At 45.1% G+C, this 16,388-nt stretch overlaps 1 protein-coding gene across 4 annotated transcripts in view; it reads right to left on the bottom strand.

Moving 5' to 3' along the window:
- Positions 1–16,388, bottom strand: part of DDX42 (DEAD-box helicase 42) — a 465,634-nt gene that overhangs the window by 266,267 nt on the left and 182,979 nt on the right. For all 4 annotated transcript variants that reach the window (XM_078645044.1, XM_078645045.1, XM_078645047.1 and 1 more), the window contains one exon: positions 11,931–12,050. In XM_078645044.1, coding sequence (XP_078501170.1) covers positions 11,931–12,050 — 120 coding nt within the window. The remainder of the gene's footprint in view (positions 1–11,930; positions 12,051–16,388) is intronic.

Raw genomic sequence — 16,388 nt, forward strand, 5'->3', positions numbered from 1 at the left:
CCTTTAACATCTCCAGTATAGACCCTAAAGGTTGGCTAGTATGGCACAAGAGTGCTGATTCGTGCCAGCGCCGTTTTCTGGGTTTGTCTGACGGTTTTAATCAGGTAAAACCAGATTCACGTTTTGAAACTGGGCATTCTGTCACAACTTACTCTGTGGGTAAATTATGTCAAACTTGGCTGAAGCATTCTAAGTTATCTGCAGTTAAGTTACATCTTGCAAAACTGAATGATGATGTAGATTTAAATGATTTCATAAAAGGCCCAGCTAGTGGTAGGTCGAAAAGATGGATATATGCTGTGTACAATGAAATTTGGAAAACATCGCAGATTGAGGCTGCAACACGACTTAGAGCTATCGATCAGGCAAATCTAGAGAAGGTCCTTGCAGTGGTAGACAATAGTATTAACATGCTTTCTTCACGCATTTACACTTTAGATAACATTGTGTCTTCTATAGTGGATATTGTGCATGATGAGGTATCTGTTTTGTACCATGGGCAGAATCAATTACGTTCTATCATGCAATTTGCATGGACCCTGCAAACGCTTAAATCTGGCAAGGTGGCATGGGGCTACATGAACGTGTCCTCTCTCTTTGCACCCTTTAATTTGACTGAAACAACGCTTGCTTTCTATGCGAGATGCTTCTTTTTCTATGTTACATATTGAGAAATTGGAATCCTTGCCTTTTTCTGTGGCAGAAGCCTCAGCTGCAACGTGGCTTATCCACGGTCTGTTAACATTACCTTTTGCTTTGTATAAATTTACTAACTGTATGAAATATGTTGCCATAGGTCGCTATGAGCCTTTGGGTAGTGGTTTTCTCCATGAAGTATGGTCCCTTCCTTTCACTTATAGATGTTTGAGGGACGGCCAAGAAGTTTATCTAAATGGGGAGGAATGTACAGAAACTCCAGATCATTCGTTAATGTGTAGACACATTCAATTACACGGTTCTTGCAATCAGGACCGACCAAACTTGGCCTGTGTTTTAAAAGGCACTCCTGTACCGGCAATTACCCCGACTTTTACCTTGTTGGGGAATGGAAGTTATTTACTTTTGAATAATGAAGATTGTTGCGGGTTAATTAAAGGTGTAGCTTATGTGGTAACAGTAAGTGAACGTGTTGTTTGCTGCAGAAATGTCCTGTACCCACCCACACATGAAAATAGGGAGGTTTCCATTTGGCCACGCATACCAACCTTGAAGGCAGAGTTCAACGGCATGACTAGACTGAGGGCTCGATTGTCCCAGAAAGAAGTGGCCTTGAGTTCCGCTCGGGAAACTTTTGTGCTTCACATTGCTAACACCCGGACCGAGGTTCAGGCCCTTTTAAATACTGATTTACCGTTGCATTTTGGCGAAATGATACATTCTATCTTTAACGCGTCCTCGACATCTGGGCTAGCGCATTTTTTTAAAGCAGTTAGCAGCGGCCTTGTGACTTCATTTGAAAAAATATTTGGAGTAATCCCTAGTTTCTTTCATTCCATTTTCTCGAGTCTGTTTGGTGGATTCCCGGTTTTACTGGCACTAGCGGCAGGCGTCCTAGTTGTTCTCTGCTTCCTTCAATATGGATGCCCCACATGTGGAAGAAGCGGCCCAGCCTCTGCTGCCGCTGTTTCGCAACCGAATGCTTGAATATTTTGGCACGCTGCCGCTTGCGATTTTAAGCACGGCATATGGATTATCGTTTCGATTTTCCTACTTCACCTGTGTCCAGCCTGTGTTTCACTGCCTGAGCTGTGATTTTGATTGGGCCATTGATTTGTGTCTCTGCGGGCCGGTTTCTCCTGGCGTCGATTTTAATCAGCTGATGAGTCCTATCACTACTCACGAGTTGGTTTGTTCTGACGAGAGGATTATGGCAATAGCAGCGGTGCATGGACTAATGGGTCCCTGGGATATATTCACGGCAGCGCAGGATTTCTTGGAACTGAGCTTTCTGGAGAACCCACCGAGTTGTCCTCTGATGGTAATAGAGGCTCCGATACTTGGGGAACACGTATGTTCTTTTCCACTTTTGAATTGGATGGCTGAACTGTTTTCTGATGAAGACGGAGATTTCATGCTGGAGGCTGTTGCTGCATATTTTGCTTATACGGTCTTGTCCTAAAAACTTTTCCATGATTTCTTTCCGGACATTTGACTTTCAGCTTGCATATTTTGCGATTTTTCGTACATTGATCAATTTCCCAGACCTATTGACGAGCAAAATATGACATTTTTTTACAGTTCATTCATGGCTCACAGTTCTTGAACTCTGCTTTCATGAAGTTGCCCTTATCTTATCTTATCCGTCCTCGGATCATGGGGGGGTGTCATATAGCTACTGTATATCTTTATAATGTGTTAAGTTAGCATAGGCTCATTAAATGTTTAAACGCCATTTTTCCTTTTGCTGCTTCTGCACACGACACTTAATTGTTGATTTAGCTTTCAACCTAGTAGTTCGTTGTGGTTTACATGAGAATAATATGTTATTACTCTGATATCAGCTTTGCTTAATAAACTATGTCTGTACAGAGAGTGCTGAAGCTTCAGGAACAACACGATGCAGAATTGTTATGAGGTCTGATCTTCGCGCCTTCATAGACATAACATAAGTGCAGCTTCTGCCAACTTTGGGCTCGAGGCGGGTTTTTATATTGCTTTGCTTGAGGCACAAAAACACACTTGATGCTGTTCGCATGCAGAGAGAGCTGGTGTATGCTGATGTGATCCCTTCATTCTAGGACACTGAGGTATGGGCCCGCCCTAATTCAACCCAAAGAGACCTTCTTAGCTATTAATATAATATGCGAGTTAGGGAGGGTGAGAAATAAGTGTTGTTAACCCTTATTAATTTACAGCATGGTAACATGCTGACACCGTTCGCTTTCTATGGACTAGTAACTATGCTTGTAGCTTTGTTGTTGATAATATGTTTACTTGTATTATCTAAGATACTGCGCCTGAGAAGACGGCATTAGTAAATAAACATTTCAAATGCTCACGTGTTCTTCTTTACTCCATGTTCTGGTTTGAAATGATTGTATAACGAAAGAGTGCGCATGTGTTCCACGTAACCTGAGGTTGGTGAGTTCATGGTCTGGTTTGTCTAAACATTGGGAGTTGGTTATGACCAATGAGACACTGTAGCTAGCTCGGTAAGGGGTTTGTTGGGTACTGAGGTGAGTTTTGGGTCACCCTAATTCGCTGAGGTTCCAATCCTCTGTGCACAGTTCTGTGGGAGAACAGAAACCCTGCTACAAGTAAGGTTCTATCTAACTTTAACCTCTGCCAAACCTCTGGGGACTGCTGGACTCTGTACAAACTGTACCTTACTTTGGTGCAGTATATACAGAGCCACTTTCTTACAAACTGCACCCAACATGTTAGGACTGCCACACACATAAAAGGGCACATTCTAGAGCAAATATGGACAGCTAACCTTGAGATCTCCCCTCCCTCGATCTCTTCTTGCATTTGGTCTGATCACCACATTATAACCTTTTCCCTCTCTAAGGCTCACTCCTCTAAACCTCAACCCAAAGCGAACTTAATGTTACGAAATTGGAGACATGCGAACATGGATCTCTTTGGCGCACTATTAACTGCCTCGCCTCTGACTTTCAAGCCCAGGGAGAGAGCATCAAGTTGTGGCTTAAGAAGGCAAGCGACCGTGTCGCTCCTCCCAAGAAAAGGAAGATCCTGAAACCCCCATGAGGCACAACATTGGTTTTCAGACAACTTAAAAAACTAAAACCTGGCTTTAAGTCACTATCTAATTGACAAGCAGGCCTTGTACTCAACTCTCCTGGAAAAATATAAAAACAGGGCTCGAAAAATCATAAAAAATGCACTAGACCTGCAGGTCTAGTAACCTACAAAATCTCCTTGACCTAAATGAAATGCACTTGACCTCTGACTCTGAAAGCTGAGCAAATGTGACAAGTTAACAAGATTTAAAAGCATTTTTATTGCTCATTTACTTTGTGAGCAATAAAGATGCCTTTAAATCTTGCTATCTTGTCACATTTCCTCTGCTTTCAGAGGCAGAGGTCAAGTGTCAGTTTGTATTCCTACTCACCAGAAAGGGCGAGTAGGACATAAAAATAGCTCGCCCTGAAGTAACCTGACTAGCAAATGCGCGCGGTCGAGTAAATTTTTCGATCCCTGAAAAAAGAGATTCTCCATTCCAAGGAAGAATATTTCTCTCATAAAACTCTCAACTCTTCAGACCAGACAGACGCCCCTTTGGTGCGGCACCTGGTTGAGTGAGAACGTGGCCCTGCAGTGGTTCCACCAATGGGATCTCGTGGGAGTAACCCTGCTTGGCGATGTGTGGGTGGGCGATCACATACGTTCCTTTCTGGACCTTCGGCAGCGACACTCACTTTTACCCTCCCAATTCTACAAATATTTACAACTCCGCCATGCTCTTCACACTCAGCTTCCCACGCCCACTTCCCTGCCAGAGTTTAGCCCCCTGGAGGCCCAGGTCATGATGGGGAACCTGGGGAAGGGTGGGGTCTCCCGGATATATCGTACCCTGGTTAATAATTCCCCTGCATCCCTTGACCATCTCAGATCGAAATGGGAGGAATGGGTGGGCCCCCTGGACGAAGCGGACTGGCGATCTGCCCTTATGGCGCCCAGAACCCTCACCACGTCCTCGAAACTACGCCTTGTCCAACTTAATTTCCTTCACACAGCGTACTTGTCGCCAATCCGTCTCTTTCGCGCAGGTGCATGGCCCTCCCCGGCATGTCCCCGTTGTGCTGGTACCCCAGCTGACTTTATCCACATGGTGTGGCTTTGTCCTGCCCTGGAGTCCTTCTGGAAAGGGGTTGAACGATAGCTGACGAGTGTGCTGGGTTGGGTGGTCTCCCACGATCCGAGACATTTGCTCCTTGGGGTCTTTGATGGTTTGGATGGCTCACAAACTGATAAACGCCTTTTGGGAACGGCGCTTGCAGTGGCGAAGAGAGACATTGCAGCCCTATGGACCCAGAAAGTGCCACCGACTCTGGCGAGATGGAGGAGGGGGGCGGATTGGTGTGGGGCCCAGGAAGAATCAGTCTTCGAGGCACGGGGCTGCCCGGAGCTCTTTAATAAGATCTGGGGGAAATGGTTTGGCGTGATACCGCCATGATGACTTTGACATTATACCGTCCTTACTGGGAACCACTGTCTCTTTTAATGTATGTTACTTCGCTATGTGAAGTTGTGGGAGGTAAACAGGACTGTCTTAAAGGTATGAGTGACCTAATGCGAATGTTTCTTTCCATGTCTAAAATTTCAATAAAACTTGATTATCAAAAAAAAACCCTCTCAACTCTTCAAATAAATCTAGAGAGATTTTCTACATAGTTAATGAGCTTTCTAACCCAGAAAGGGTCATGCCGAAGCTAGCCCCCGTCACAGTCACATGTGACTCTCTTAATTCATATTTCACAGAGAAAATTGCTGTCATTGAAGCAGGCATCCCTTCTTCTACGCCTCCCACATCTGTCTCAAACATTTGCCAGAATCCAAATAGGTTGGATCAAATCCGTCCGATCTCAAAAGTGACCTTCCTTGACTTACTCAAAAAGGTTGGCTCCGGTTCTCCAACTGATTGCTGTCCCCCTCATGTACTTCAAGAACCTTTCACCATCTGACCTGATCCTTCTTCACTCATTTCTTAATAAATCACTCTGCATCGGTATTGTACCCGATGTATACAAGAGCGCAGAAATTCTTCCTATCTTAAAGAAACCGGGCTCGGATCCATCGGTTCTTAGTAACTACCGCCCTATTTCCCTGTTGCCTTACCTGGGCAAAGTCCTGGAGGCTCATGTGGCAAACTGCCTCAGCTCATTTGTTGAACATTGCCAAGTTCTAGATTCCCATCATGCAGGTTTTAGACCCGCCCACTCTATGGAATCCATCATTTTGACAGTTCTGGATGAACTTAGGAAAGGAGCAGACAGGAGTGTCCCCCAGTCAGCTGCATTTAACACGGTCGATCACAATATTCTGGTCGAAAGTGTCAGAAATGCTGGGATCCAGGGTTTGGCATTGAAGTGGCTCTCCTCAGTAACTGGTTCCAAGCAATTGCGGCTCAGCAATTTCTCCTCCAGAAAAATAACATTTTGTGGTTTTAGTTGTACATACTAAGTTTTTCGTAAGAGTTTCAGCATTTTACATGCGGGGAGAAGGCACAGCGAACCATTTAATAGGAACAAAACCTGCTAGAAGCCAGTATGTGACCTGTGGTCGCTACAGTGTAAATCGCCACAGTAAGCACACAGGTGCCAGGGTCCCGCAGTCGCACACACCAGACACCCCTAGGCTTGTGATAGATTTTCAGGGAGGGGGTTTGGCGCTGCTGTCTGCCGAAGTCCAGTGAAAGGGGGGTCACCAGTGTAAAAACCTCATACATGGTGCGAAGAGGCAATGTAAGCGACACAGGTCATGCAAACACAGGAGGACAAACATAACGGCGCGGCCTCCTGTCTACAGAGCAGACAAGAGCCTCCTATCTGCACAGGATTGAGATAAGGTGGAAGCTGACATGCAGCATGGTGCACTGGTGTTAGACGAGGAAGCTGCTGCTGGGAGATATGGGCCCGGTACGCCAGGTAATAAGGGCACCCAGACTAACGTGTGCGCCAATGGATACAATTAGGAATAGAGGTCGACTTGCGCTGATCACAGGTGCAAATTTGCTGGTGTGCGTCTCAGAGCCCTGCTGCCCCAGAGAGCTCGCGCACTGCTGCGCCAGCAGCCTTCATCAGAAAGACAAACAAGCGTCAGGGAAAGCGTTCGCTTTCACTTCCGATTTGAAAAAAAGGAAAAGCCAGCGAGTGATGCGTGCGCGCACCACTGCGAACCATGGCCTATTGGTGTCTATTACACGCAGCAAGCACGTAATAGACACCAATAGGCCATGGGCGGAGCAATGCGCTCGCCTGTGGCCTATTGCGTGCAGTCTTTCATTAACAGCGCACACAAAGGCCAATCGGCCATCTTTCATTAAAAGATGCACACAAAGGCCAATCGGTCAATCCTCACCTAAGGAAAAGCACACACACAAGCGTATGCGATTCCTAGGTTAGCCTGATAACCCCTTTTTCACTCACTAAATGCGCAGTGCAACGCTAGGCACGAGACCTAAAAAGGGAACAGACGTGTGGGGTTCCCCTGAGCTCCTCTCTGTCCCCACTCCTTTTCAATTTGTACCTCTGTCCCCTAATCCACTCTTTGAAAGAAGGAAAGATCGGGACATACAACTTTGCTGATGATCTTCAATTGGTGATTGACATCAACTCATCAGCATCTTCAGTTTTCAACTTTCAAGCCACCATGATCTTCATAAGTGATTGGATGAACTACAAACAATGTAAGTTGAACCAAGACAAAACTGAGCTGATTCTTACAGGTGGACCCTCCAACCCGTGGCACTCCAACTTTTGGCCATCTTCTTTGGGTAACTCCCCTGAGCCAGCCAGTTCCGCCAAAAGTTTGGGTATAGTGATTTCTAACGACTTGTCAATTACCGCCCAGATCGGCTCAGTGGGTTCCGCTAGCTTCTTCCAATTGAGGAGAATAAGAAAGATCAGCAGATTCCTGTCCAGGGAAGCTCTGACCCTGCTTATTTTAGCTTTGGTTATCTCCAGTTTAGACCATGCCATCTCATTGTATGTCGGCATTTCAGCCTACCAACTGAGACGCCTCAAATTGGTTCAGACCCAAGCCGCCAGACATCTTTCATCTACCCAAGTGGCAGCATATCAGACCTCTCATGAAGAAGCTACACTAGCTTCCTGCGGCCAAGAGGAGTGCTTTCAATCTGGGATGCACCATCTTCAAAGCTTTTCACGGCAATAGTCTAACCTTCATTTCTTCCGGGATCCAACACCACATCCCTTCTCTAGACTTGCAATCCTCCCACCTGAATCGGTTAGCGACGCCCTCTTTCAAACGCAAGAAGCATGGCGGCTCCAGATTTGCCATCGTGGCCCCACAATTTTGGAACTCCCTTCAAGTGGAGTTGAGGTCGGTGTCCTCCTGTGCCCAGTTCAGAACTCTGCTTAAGACACAACTGTTTACTCAAGCATACAGTGACCTAATCTAGATCCTGCGGCTTCTCTCTCCCCGCTGTGCTTAGCGCCAAGAAACAGTCTGGTGAACGTGCGCTCTATAAGTGACTATAACATAACATTTGTTGTACACACTCAGGCAGCAAATGATGTCACACACTCAAAGACTGAAATCAGACCAATTTGTTTGTATAAAAAATATTATTTAGTTATATTTATTATCCAGAATCAAGCAAGCCTGGTACAAGTAAGTGTAAATGGTACTTTTCAAGTCAGGTTGAACAATACAAGCAGGCTGAATGAAAATGACTTTGTTACAGGTTTGTAAATCTTTTCAATACAGTGGAAATTACTGTTAGATTACTTTTGATTACTTTATGGGTTACTTTTTCTACTCAGTGTGATATGCCTAGATATCACACTGGGACATTTCCTAGAGAAAAGGTGAGCAAAGCATTTTTTCAAGTTCTCATACAAAACCAACTCAACACTTAAAACTATTTTCAAAACAGGCAATGTATTCCTATGGAGAAAATATGGTTATCGGTTAACATGTAAGTCCTTGGTTGAGAGAGTTGGTATTCTGGGGTTAGAACAAGGGTTCCCCCAGGGTCAAGGTTGCACTCTCAAAGCACCCTCAGCTGCACTAGGGCGGCCGGGTGCAGAGTGCTGAGGCCCAATATCATGCAATGGGGGATAGGAGGCCTCCGGTTGGTGGCTGCTCACGAGTAGGCCACAAGGTTGTTGGACCAAAGATCCTGGTGATCGGCTCTGGGGCAAAGTAGGATCAGAGTTAGCACCCAAAGTACACCCGCAGGGGTAGCTGGGTGGAGGGTGTTGCTTTGGTGTTGGGTGCCTTGTTTTAAATGGGGATTCTCCGGTTGCAACAAAGACTGCAGGGTCGGTGACGGAGATCTTCTGGAGGTGACCACCGGTTGGAGAGGTACGTTGGGATCCCTGAGGATGCTGGGAAGTAGTCGATTGGGCCACCCAACGCTGTGGGATTCCGGGTGCAGGGGTGTCTTTAGGCATGGGTTTTTCTAACCAGCTCCGGTCACAGTCAGGGGGGGGTCCGCAAGAAAGAGGCTGCAGGCTTCGCTTGGAGTTTCGAGGCAGGTCCGAGATCACCAGATCTAAGATCAGGATCGGCGGGGAGACCTCCGCGTGGTTTTGGGCCTCTCGAACTCAGGCCGTGGGCGTCAGGTGCAGAGTGGTGCAGACTCGTGGATTTGGCCAGAGCCAGAGTCGGTCTTCTGTGAGCACCAGATTTGCTCACCCACAAAGTCTTTTCTGTGGAAGGCAGGGCAGGTCCTCAGGGTTCTTGAGGCAGCAGGACACAGGGATTTCGCTTCTGCAGGTTCGAGGTGGGGACAGGCCGATAGAGCTTGGTCCAAGTCAGTGGGTGTCTGCCACTGCTTAGCTTTAGCACAGCTTCTTCAGTCCTTTTCTTCTTGGTCGGTTCTTGTCTGAGGAGGCAAGGATAAGGGGTGCCCCTAAATACTAGATTTAGGGGCGTTACAAGTAGGTAAAGGTTGGGACCAACGGGTCCCTTCCATGGGGTAGGTATACCCACTATTACGCCACCCTCCAGTGGCAGGGATTGAGAGTTGTGCCTCACCTTGCTTCATCCAACTGCAGGTTGGCAAAGGTCGGCACACCTCCATTCCTCACCTGCTTTTTCCGCAGATTCTGCCGCCCTAAGTGGGGGTAACAACAGGTGGATACCAGTTGCCGAAAGCAGCAAATGCCTGGAGAAGATCAAAAAGGCAGCAAGAAGCTTCCCCTTCGTGCACCCTGCCCATCATGCAGGGGGGTGGGTGGGGGGGGGGGGTTTGAGGGAGACGAGGAAAGGCTTGGCACCTGTTCCAAGGATGTGAATTGTTTCAGACCCTGAGAGGAGCAGGCTCTCGACCCAGTTGTCCAGAAACATGTCTGGTCTCGGCATCTGACGGGCAGCCACTCAGCCTGGACACTAGTGCTAGGTCGTTTTTCAGGGGGCATCTCTGCGATGCCCTCTGCATGCATTTTAAAGTAAATCCCAGTGTGGGTTTAATGTGCTGATAAGTTTGATACCAAACTGGCCAGTTTTCAGTAAAGCCATTATGGTGCTGTGGAGTTTGTAATGACAAACTCACAGTACCATATACTCTTAATGGCATTACTGCACTTACGATGTTTAAGAATTGGCTTAGACACTGTATGGGTACAGGGCTCATACACCTGTACCCTCGTCACTCATGGTGCACCCAGCTAGCGGGTGGCTGACCGATGCCAGGGCAAGGGGTGGTAGCGATGTGTGCCATGTCGACTCTTGCCTTTGTCCTGCAAAGAAGTGTGTCTGTGTGTCTGTCTCTCTCTCCCTCCCTCCCTCCCTCCCTCCCTCCCTACCCAGGGCACATTCAGTCAAAGTACATCAGCAATTCAGCAAAAAGTGGGGGCATATCATGCAAGAAAGATGGCACTTTCTAACACAACCCCCCACCCCCAAACAAACGGTAAGAAGACTAACCTTGCCCTAGGGAGTCTTCAATATCTAAGTGAAAGAACCTGGAAAGTCCCATTTCAAAGTCCATACCCTGTAGGGAGAAGGACCATCTCAGTAGTTTTGGATTTTCCCCTTTCATTTGCATTAGCCATATACTCTTAATGGCAGCACTGCACTTACAATGTCTAAGAATGGACTTACACACTGTAGGGGTACAGGGCTCATGCACCTGTACCCTCACCACTGACAGAGCACCCAGCTAGAGGGGCGACTGACCTATGACAGAGCAGTGGGTTATAGGCATAGCACACAGGGATGTGGGCCATGTGGACTCTACTTAGTTCTGCACCAAAACACTTTGCCTGCAAAGTCAGTGTATGTGTGTGTAAAGGTACAGTGCCTCTAAGGGTGGCACAATAAGTGATGCAGCCCTTAGAGGACTTCTCTGGTCACACTGCCCTGGGTACCTGTGGTACCATTTGCCAGGGGGTGACCTGTGGCCAGAGATGCCAATTGGGTTTAGGCTTCAATGCAGTTTTAGGGAAAGAACATATGCCCTGGGTACCTGATTAGCAGGAGCCCAGGGCACACTCAGTCAAAGAACATCAGCAATTCAGCAAAAATGGGGGCAACCACGCAGAGAGAGGGCACTTTCTCACAATACTGTCACTGAATGTTGGTTTTGTTGGGCAGTAGGACGATGCAGTTTCTTCTATGTGTAAGTTTGTACACATTTAGAAAGATTTTTTTTCTCGAGACATAATGCATAAAGGATTTCCTACATCAAATATGCTTTTTATACACCTATTTAAATTTTATCCATACATATTCACATTTTTGTTTTACTTTTTTTTTTTTTTTTAAAGAAGTGAAATCACATAATGCCTTTACATTCGCAACCGGTTTTATTTGGAGGTTGTGTCTCCTTTTTTTTAAAATAAAAATGGTGTTCTGAGATCATGAAGATGTATTGTATTAATAAGGAGTTTGGAGCATTAACGAAGGGATCTTTACAACTTAGGTGTCAGTAGAATACTCTGGAGCGAGGGCATCTTTTGAAGACTTTTAAAGCCTGCGATAAAGAGGGCAATATCCAAGGCATCCCTAAACCTTGATGTTGTTTTACTAAACCACCATGTCACTACTGGCCATGAAAGGGCTTCTGAAAATATCATCCCCAGCTCTCTTTCCTCATACTGTACTATGGAAATTATAATTGGAGAAGAAAGTAAACAGACTTTAAAAAAGCTTTTTTCTGGACTGCCATTAAGGATGGGGTTCTACAATCTCTCTCTAAAATGTGGATAATCTAGCAGCCTTAGTAGTTTCAACAATAGATGCTAAACAAAGATAACAATAACTGTGGCAATCACCTGGCACTGGATTGGTGTTGGTTGGGTGTACTCCGACTTCCGAATCTGATGCATCAACTGCTCATCAAATCCAAAATGAGCAAAACTACTGCAAGGCTTGGGAGGAGCTGCACCAGACACCTACAGTATTGTGCGAAAAGAAAAAAAACACAAAAGATTGACAAGTTTTGCAAAGACGGTATTTTATTTATGTTTTACATCATAATAAAGAGCTACTTTCAACTGAGTCAATAGTAAACTACAGTAAAGAATTGTGAGAAAAGGAAGACAAGATAGTGGACCTTTGGAAACCTTTCAACATCACTTGAAGAATAACTTTGCTTTAAGCTTCACTTAGATGTCATACCCATGCTATAATAACAGGAAACAAATAACTGAAGATTTCAACTATCAGAATAAGGATACATTATGTAGTGACAGAAATCTAGTGAAAAGATAACTGAAAGAGCCTAGCAATAGAAGATTACACACTGTATTGAAGGAGGAGGAAAGCAGTAAAATGTGTAGGAAGAAGCATGGCATACATAGAATTTAAAATGTGCTATACTTCGGCATTATAGGGAAAATGTTACTCACCCTATATTAAGGCTTTTCCGTTTTCAGTTTGATATTTGTGTGGAATTCCAGTGGGGGGTTTTAATCATTGTTTTGCAATGTCCTACAAAATTGTAAAAATTGGGGGTTCTCAATGGGTACTGTTTTTTGCTCTGTAAAAATCATGTGTACATTGTTTTTCTAATGTGATTAAAAAATGTGGCTTTTATTTCCTTCCCTCATTCATTTATATTGTCCATTCTTCCCATCTTCTTTTCTGCTCCTAATTCCCTTCTCTGTACCTTGTCCTCGAGTTTGCTCTTATAAGTATCTTTTCTTTATTTTTTATTTATTTATCTATTTATAAGGCGCGACATTCATCCGAATGGATATCACGGCACTAACGGACTGCACATTACAAATGAAGGATACAGATTGTGGGGAGATTTTATAACTTATCAGGCTTTAGGAAATAGAGGTGTCTTCAGCTTTTTCCTGAATAGCTGGTGGGAGTTCATTCCAGGATTTTGCCACCAAATACGAAAAAGAACGGCACCCTAGTCCAGATGGCATGATCGCAGATTCCGATTAGGAAGATAAAACTTCATTCTGCCTTGGAGAATTTTCAGTCCGGCAAGATACAGGGCTTTGTGTGTATGGCACAGTAATTTAAACATGGCCCTCTGTCTCATAGGGAGCCAGTGTAGTGTATTCATGCATTCTGAGGCGGAACTATACTTCTTCACATTGCATACCGCTTAAGCCGCTGCATTTTGGACTAACTGGAGTCGGGAGAATAAGTAGTCGCCATACCAACAAAAAGAGTATTCCCATAGTTTACCCTGCTAACAAGCAGTGCCTGAACTAGAGTCTTTCTACATTCCAGCGGAATCCACTGGAATGTGCTCTCTAGCATTTTTAGGATAGAGAAGCTTTTCCCGCACAGTACATGAACATGATTCTACACGGTAAGCATGTTATCCACGAGAATTCCCAGATTTTTTGCCACCTGTTTGGGAGACGGAGGTTTACCCAAGGTAGAAGGCCACCAAGTTCAATTCCAAACTTGATGAGCACCCCCAAAACAACAGAATTTCCGACTTGTCTGCATTTAATTTCAGACAGTGGTCCGACATCCAAGTTGCCATTTTCGTAAGGCAGCTAATAAGTCTAGTCCTTGAGTCCTCTTGTCCATCTAAAGCAACCATCAGCTGGGTATCATCTGCATAGGAGCATATGCTGATGCTCCACTTTCCACATATCCCTGCCAAAGAGGACACAAATATTAAACAAGGTGGGACTCAACAATGCACCCTGCAGTACACCATATTTGATGGTAGATGGAGTGGAAAAAAAGTACCCAGCTGTATGGTTTGCTTTCTGTTGATCAAAAATTAGTGGAGCCATTGTAGAGCTTTGGAATGGATGCCCTTATTGAATAGAGTTTTTAGCAAAAGATTGTGTGAAACATTATCAAACGCTGCAGACAGGTCCCATAATATCAGCGCAACCGCTTTACCCTGATCTGCCATGCATCTGATATTACCCAATACTGCTAGGAGTGTCGTCTCAGTACTGAATCCTGTCAGGGAGATATCCAAAAGTTCATTGGCTTCAAGATAATGCGTCAACTGTCTGTTCACTAATTTCTCCATTACTTTGGACAAATAGGGCAATTGCGATATCGGGCGATAGTTCCCTGGATTATGGGCATCAGTACCTGCCTTTTTTAACAAGGGAATTGCTGTAGAGTTCTTCCAGATCTCTGGCAATACAGCGGTGCACAATGATTGATTGATAACTTGGGTAACAAGAGGACAGATAATTGGAGCAATTTGAGAAAAAATATAATGGGGACAAGGGTCTGATGGACCTCCCTGCTCATTTCATCTCTGTACTGGGGTGAATGTATGACATTGTTCTGCATTCTGACCATCAATTGTTCTTTTTGCATTTGTCAACCCCCGAGTGGGACAGGCATGCTCAGAAGTGAGTCCTGTGCTCTCCATGCCACTGGAGTCAAGCTATCCTGGCTGATGAGGGCTGAAAGCCCGAAACCGGTCCTAGGATGCTTGTTTCCAGTCCAGGGAGGACCGGGCCTGGCAGGATGTACACTGATGGGGAACTGTAGGAAAGGGATTATGTGGTGGGGTGGTCAGACCGCACCATGTAAAGGTCACAGTCTCTATCAGAACTAGTTAACTTATTTAACAAAACCTATAGCTCAGTCCTGGGTAGCTGTAGCCCCCAGCAGTCAAGCTTAATTAAAGGAACAAATGCAAAGCATTTAGAAATACTGAAACAGGTGAAAAAAACACAAAAGTTAGGGTTGGCCTAACGGCTAAGGCGCTCGACCTCGGACCTGGGGATCTGGGTTCAAGTCTCGGTAACGACGCCAAAAACCCCCTGTGATTCTGGGCAAATCACTTAATCTCCCTGTGCCTAAAAATGAAAGTGTGTCCTCATGTAACGTAACTGGTGCCATGTAAAGCGCTCTGATAACTGATTCGGTTCTAGTTCGCGCTATATAAAACACTAGAAGAAAAAAAAGTGTAATAAAATAATAACTTGCATATCCACAGTGCACTGTCTGGAAGACCTGGAATGAGAAATTACAGAAGCAACCTGAAATGCAGCTAGCAAACACTGTCTAGGAAACTTAGCATGAGGAATAACCACTGAGACCAGAGAAGCAGCTAGCAGCACTTCCTAGAAGATTAAGAAGAAGAAATTACCACTGGGAACAGAGAAGCAGCTGCAACACTGTATAGAGGACTAAGAATTGGTATAGTTTCTTCTTCTGCCTCTTCCTTTAAAATAGTTTCCTCAATAAGAACCTCTCTAGAAGGTTCTAGATGTAGAGGTTTGTCCCTGATTTTTGTATAGTGACCCAGAGGTGATTGTGGTAGCTGAAAGGTGTCTGTGGTAGCTGTTTTCGCATCTTGTTTGCAATTGGGGCTACGAAAAGAACCCCCGTACATGTTAGTTTGTAGAGCGGCCATTGATTTTGCTACCCCTGTGTCCTTCATCTTTCCATGGGCTGTGGGAACTTCAGGTCCGAAGAGATGTTCTTTATCAAAAAGATTTAGTATGGTTTGCTGTACATCTGGCCTAACTATGTGTGCCTACGTAATAGGGTACTGGTGTTAATACCAGTAGCAGCTGTGTCTGATGCATCCAGTGCATATTTAACAGAATTTTTTGGTAATAAGTTTACCTTCATTTACTATTTCCTCTGGCCGAGGTTGGAGGAGCCCCTCCATTTTGTCCCAGTCATACCTTGCTAATAGAGCCTGGCTATTGGCTATAGCCAATGTTTAGCTGCTTGTGCAGAAACTAGTTTACCAGAGTCATCTATGAGCTTGAACTCTTTCTGTAGGTGGTACATCTCCAGTTGTTTGATAGTTAGCTCTTTTTTTTTGCATTGGGCACGATTAGAAAGTCCAGGGTTAGGTCACCTCTAATAGAAATGAGGTCTGCTGTGTACTTTGTCAATGCATGAAGTAATTATCCTCGCTTTGACTGGATCTTTAAAAATGTTGTCTGAATGACGTGGCATACCCTTGTGTAATAGTAATTATTGTGCCCCTTTGTGCATTAGACAAAGTCTCATACATAAAATCCTTCTCTATTGAATCTTTATAGAGAGGGACTTGATGGAATGTGGATGCACAGGCTATTAGGACCTGATAAGCAGAGGCATCACCAGGTGGTGATGGTCAAATGGGATACAAGTCAGTGTCGCTTGGGGCTCAATATCAATCAGCACAGGTATCCCCTGGCTATGTGTCATCTGGGATATCTGATCTTCCTCTACTATTTATTGAGGGGATACGTTACGTGCCTCAGACGTGTGTGGTAAGGTGGTGGAGTAGGTGTTTGTGGTATAGGGCGAAGTGGGAAAATGAATGTGCATGAACTAGT

The sequence above is a fragment of the Lissotriton helveticus genome, chromosome 5_1 (genome assembly GCF_964261635.1).
Source record: "Lissotriton helveticus chromosome 5_1, aLisHel1.1, whole genome shotgun sequence".
NCBI classification, from domain to species: domain Eukaryota; kingdom Metazoa; phylum Chordata; class Amphibia; order Caudata; family Salamandridae; genus Lissotriton; species Lissotriton helveticus.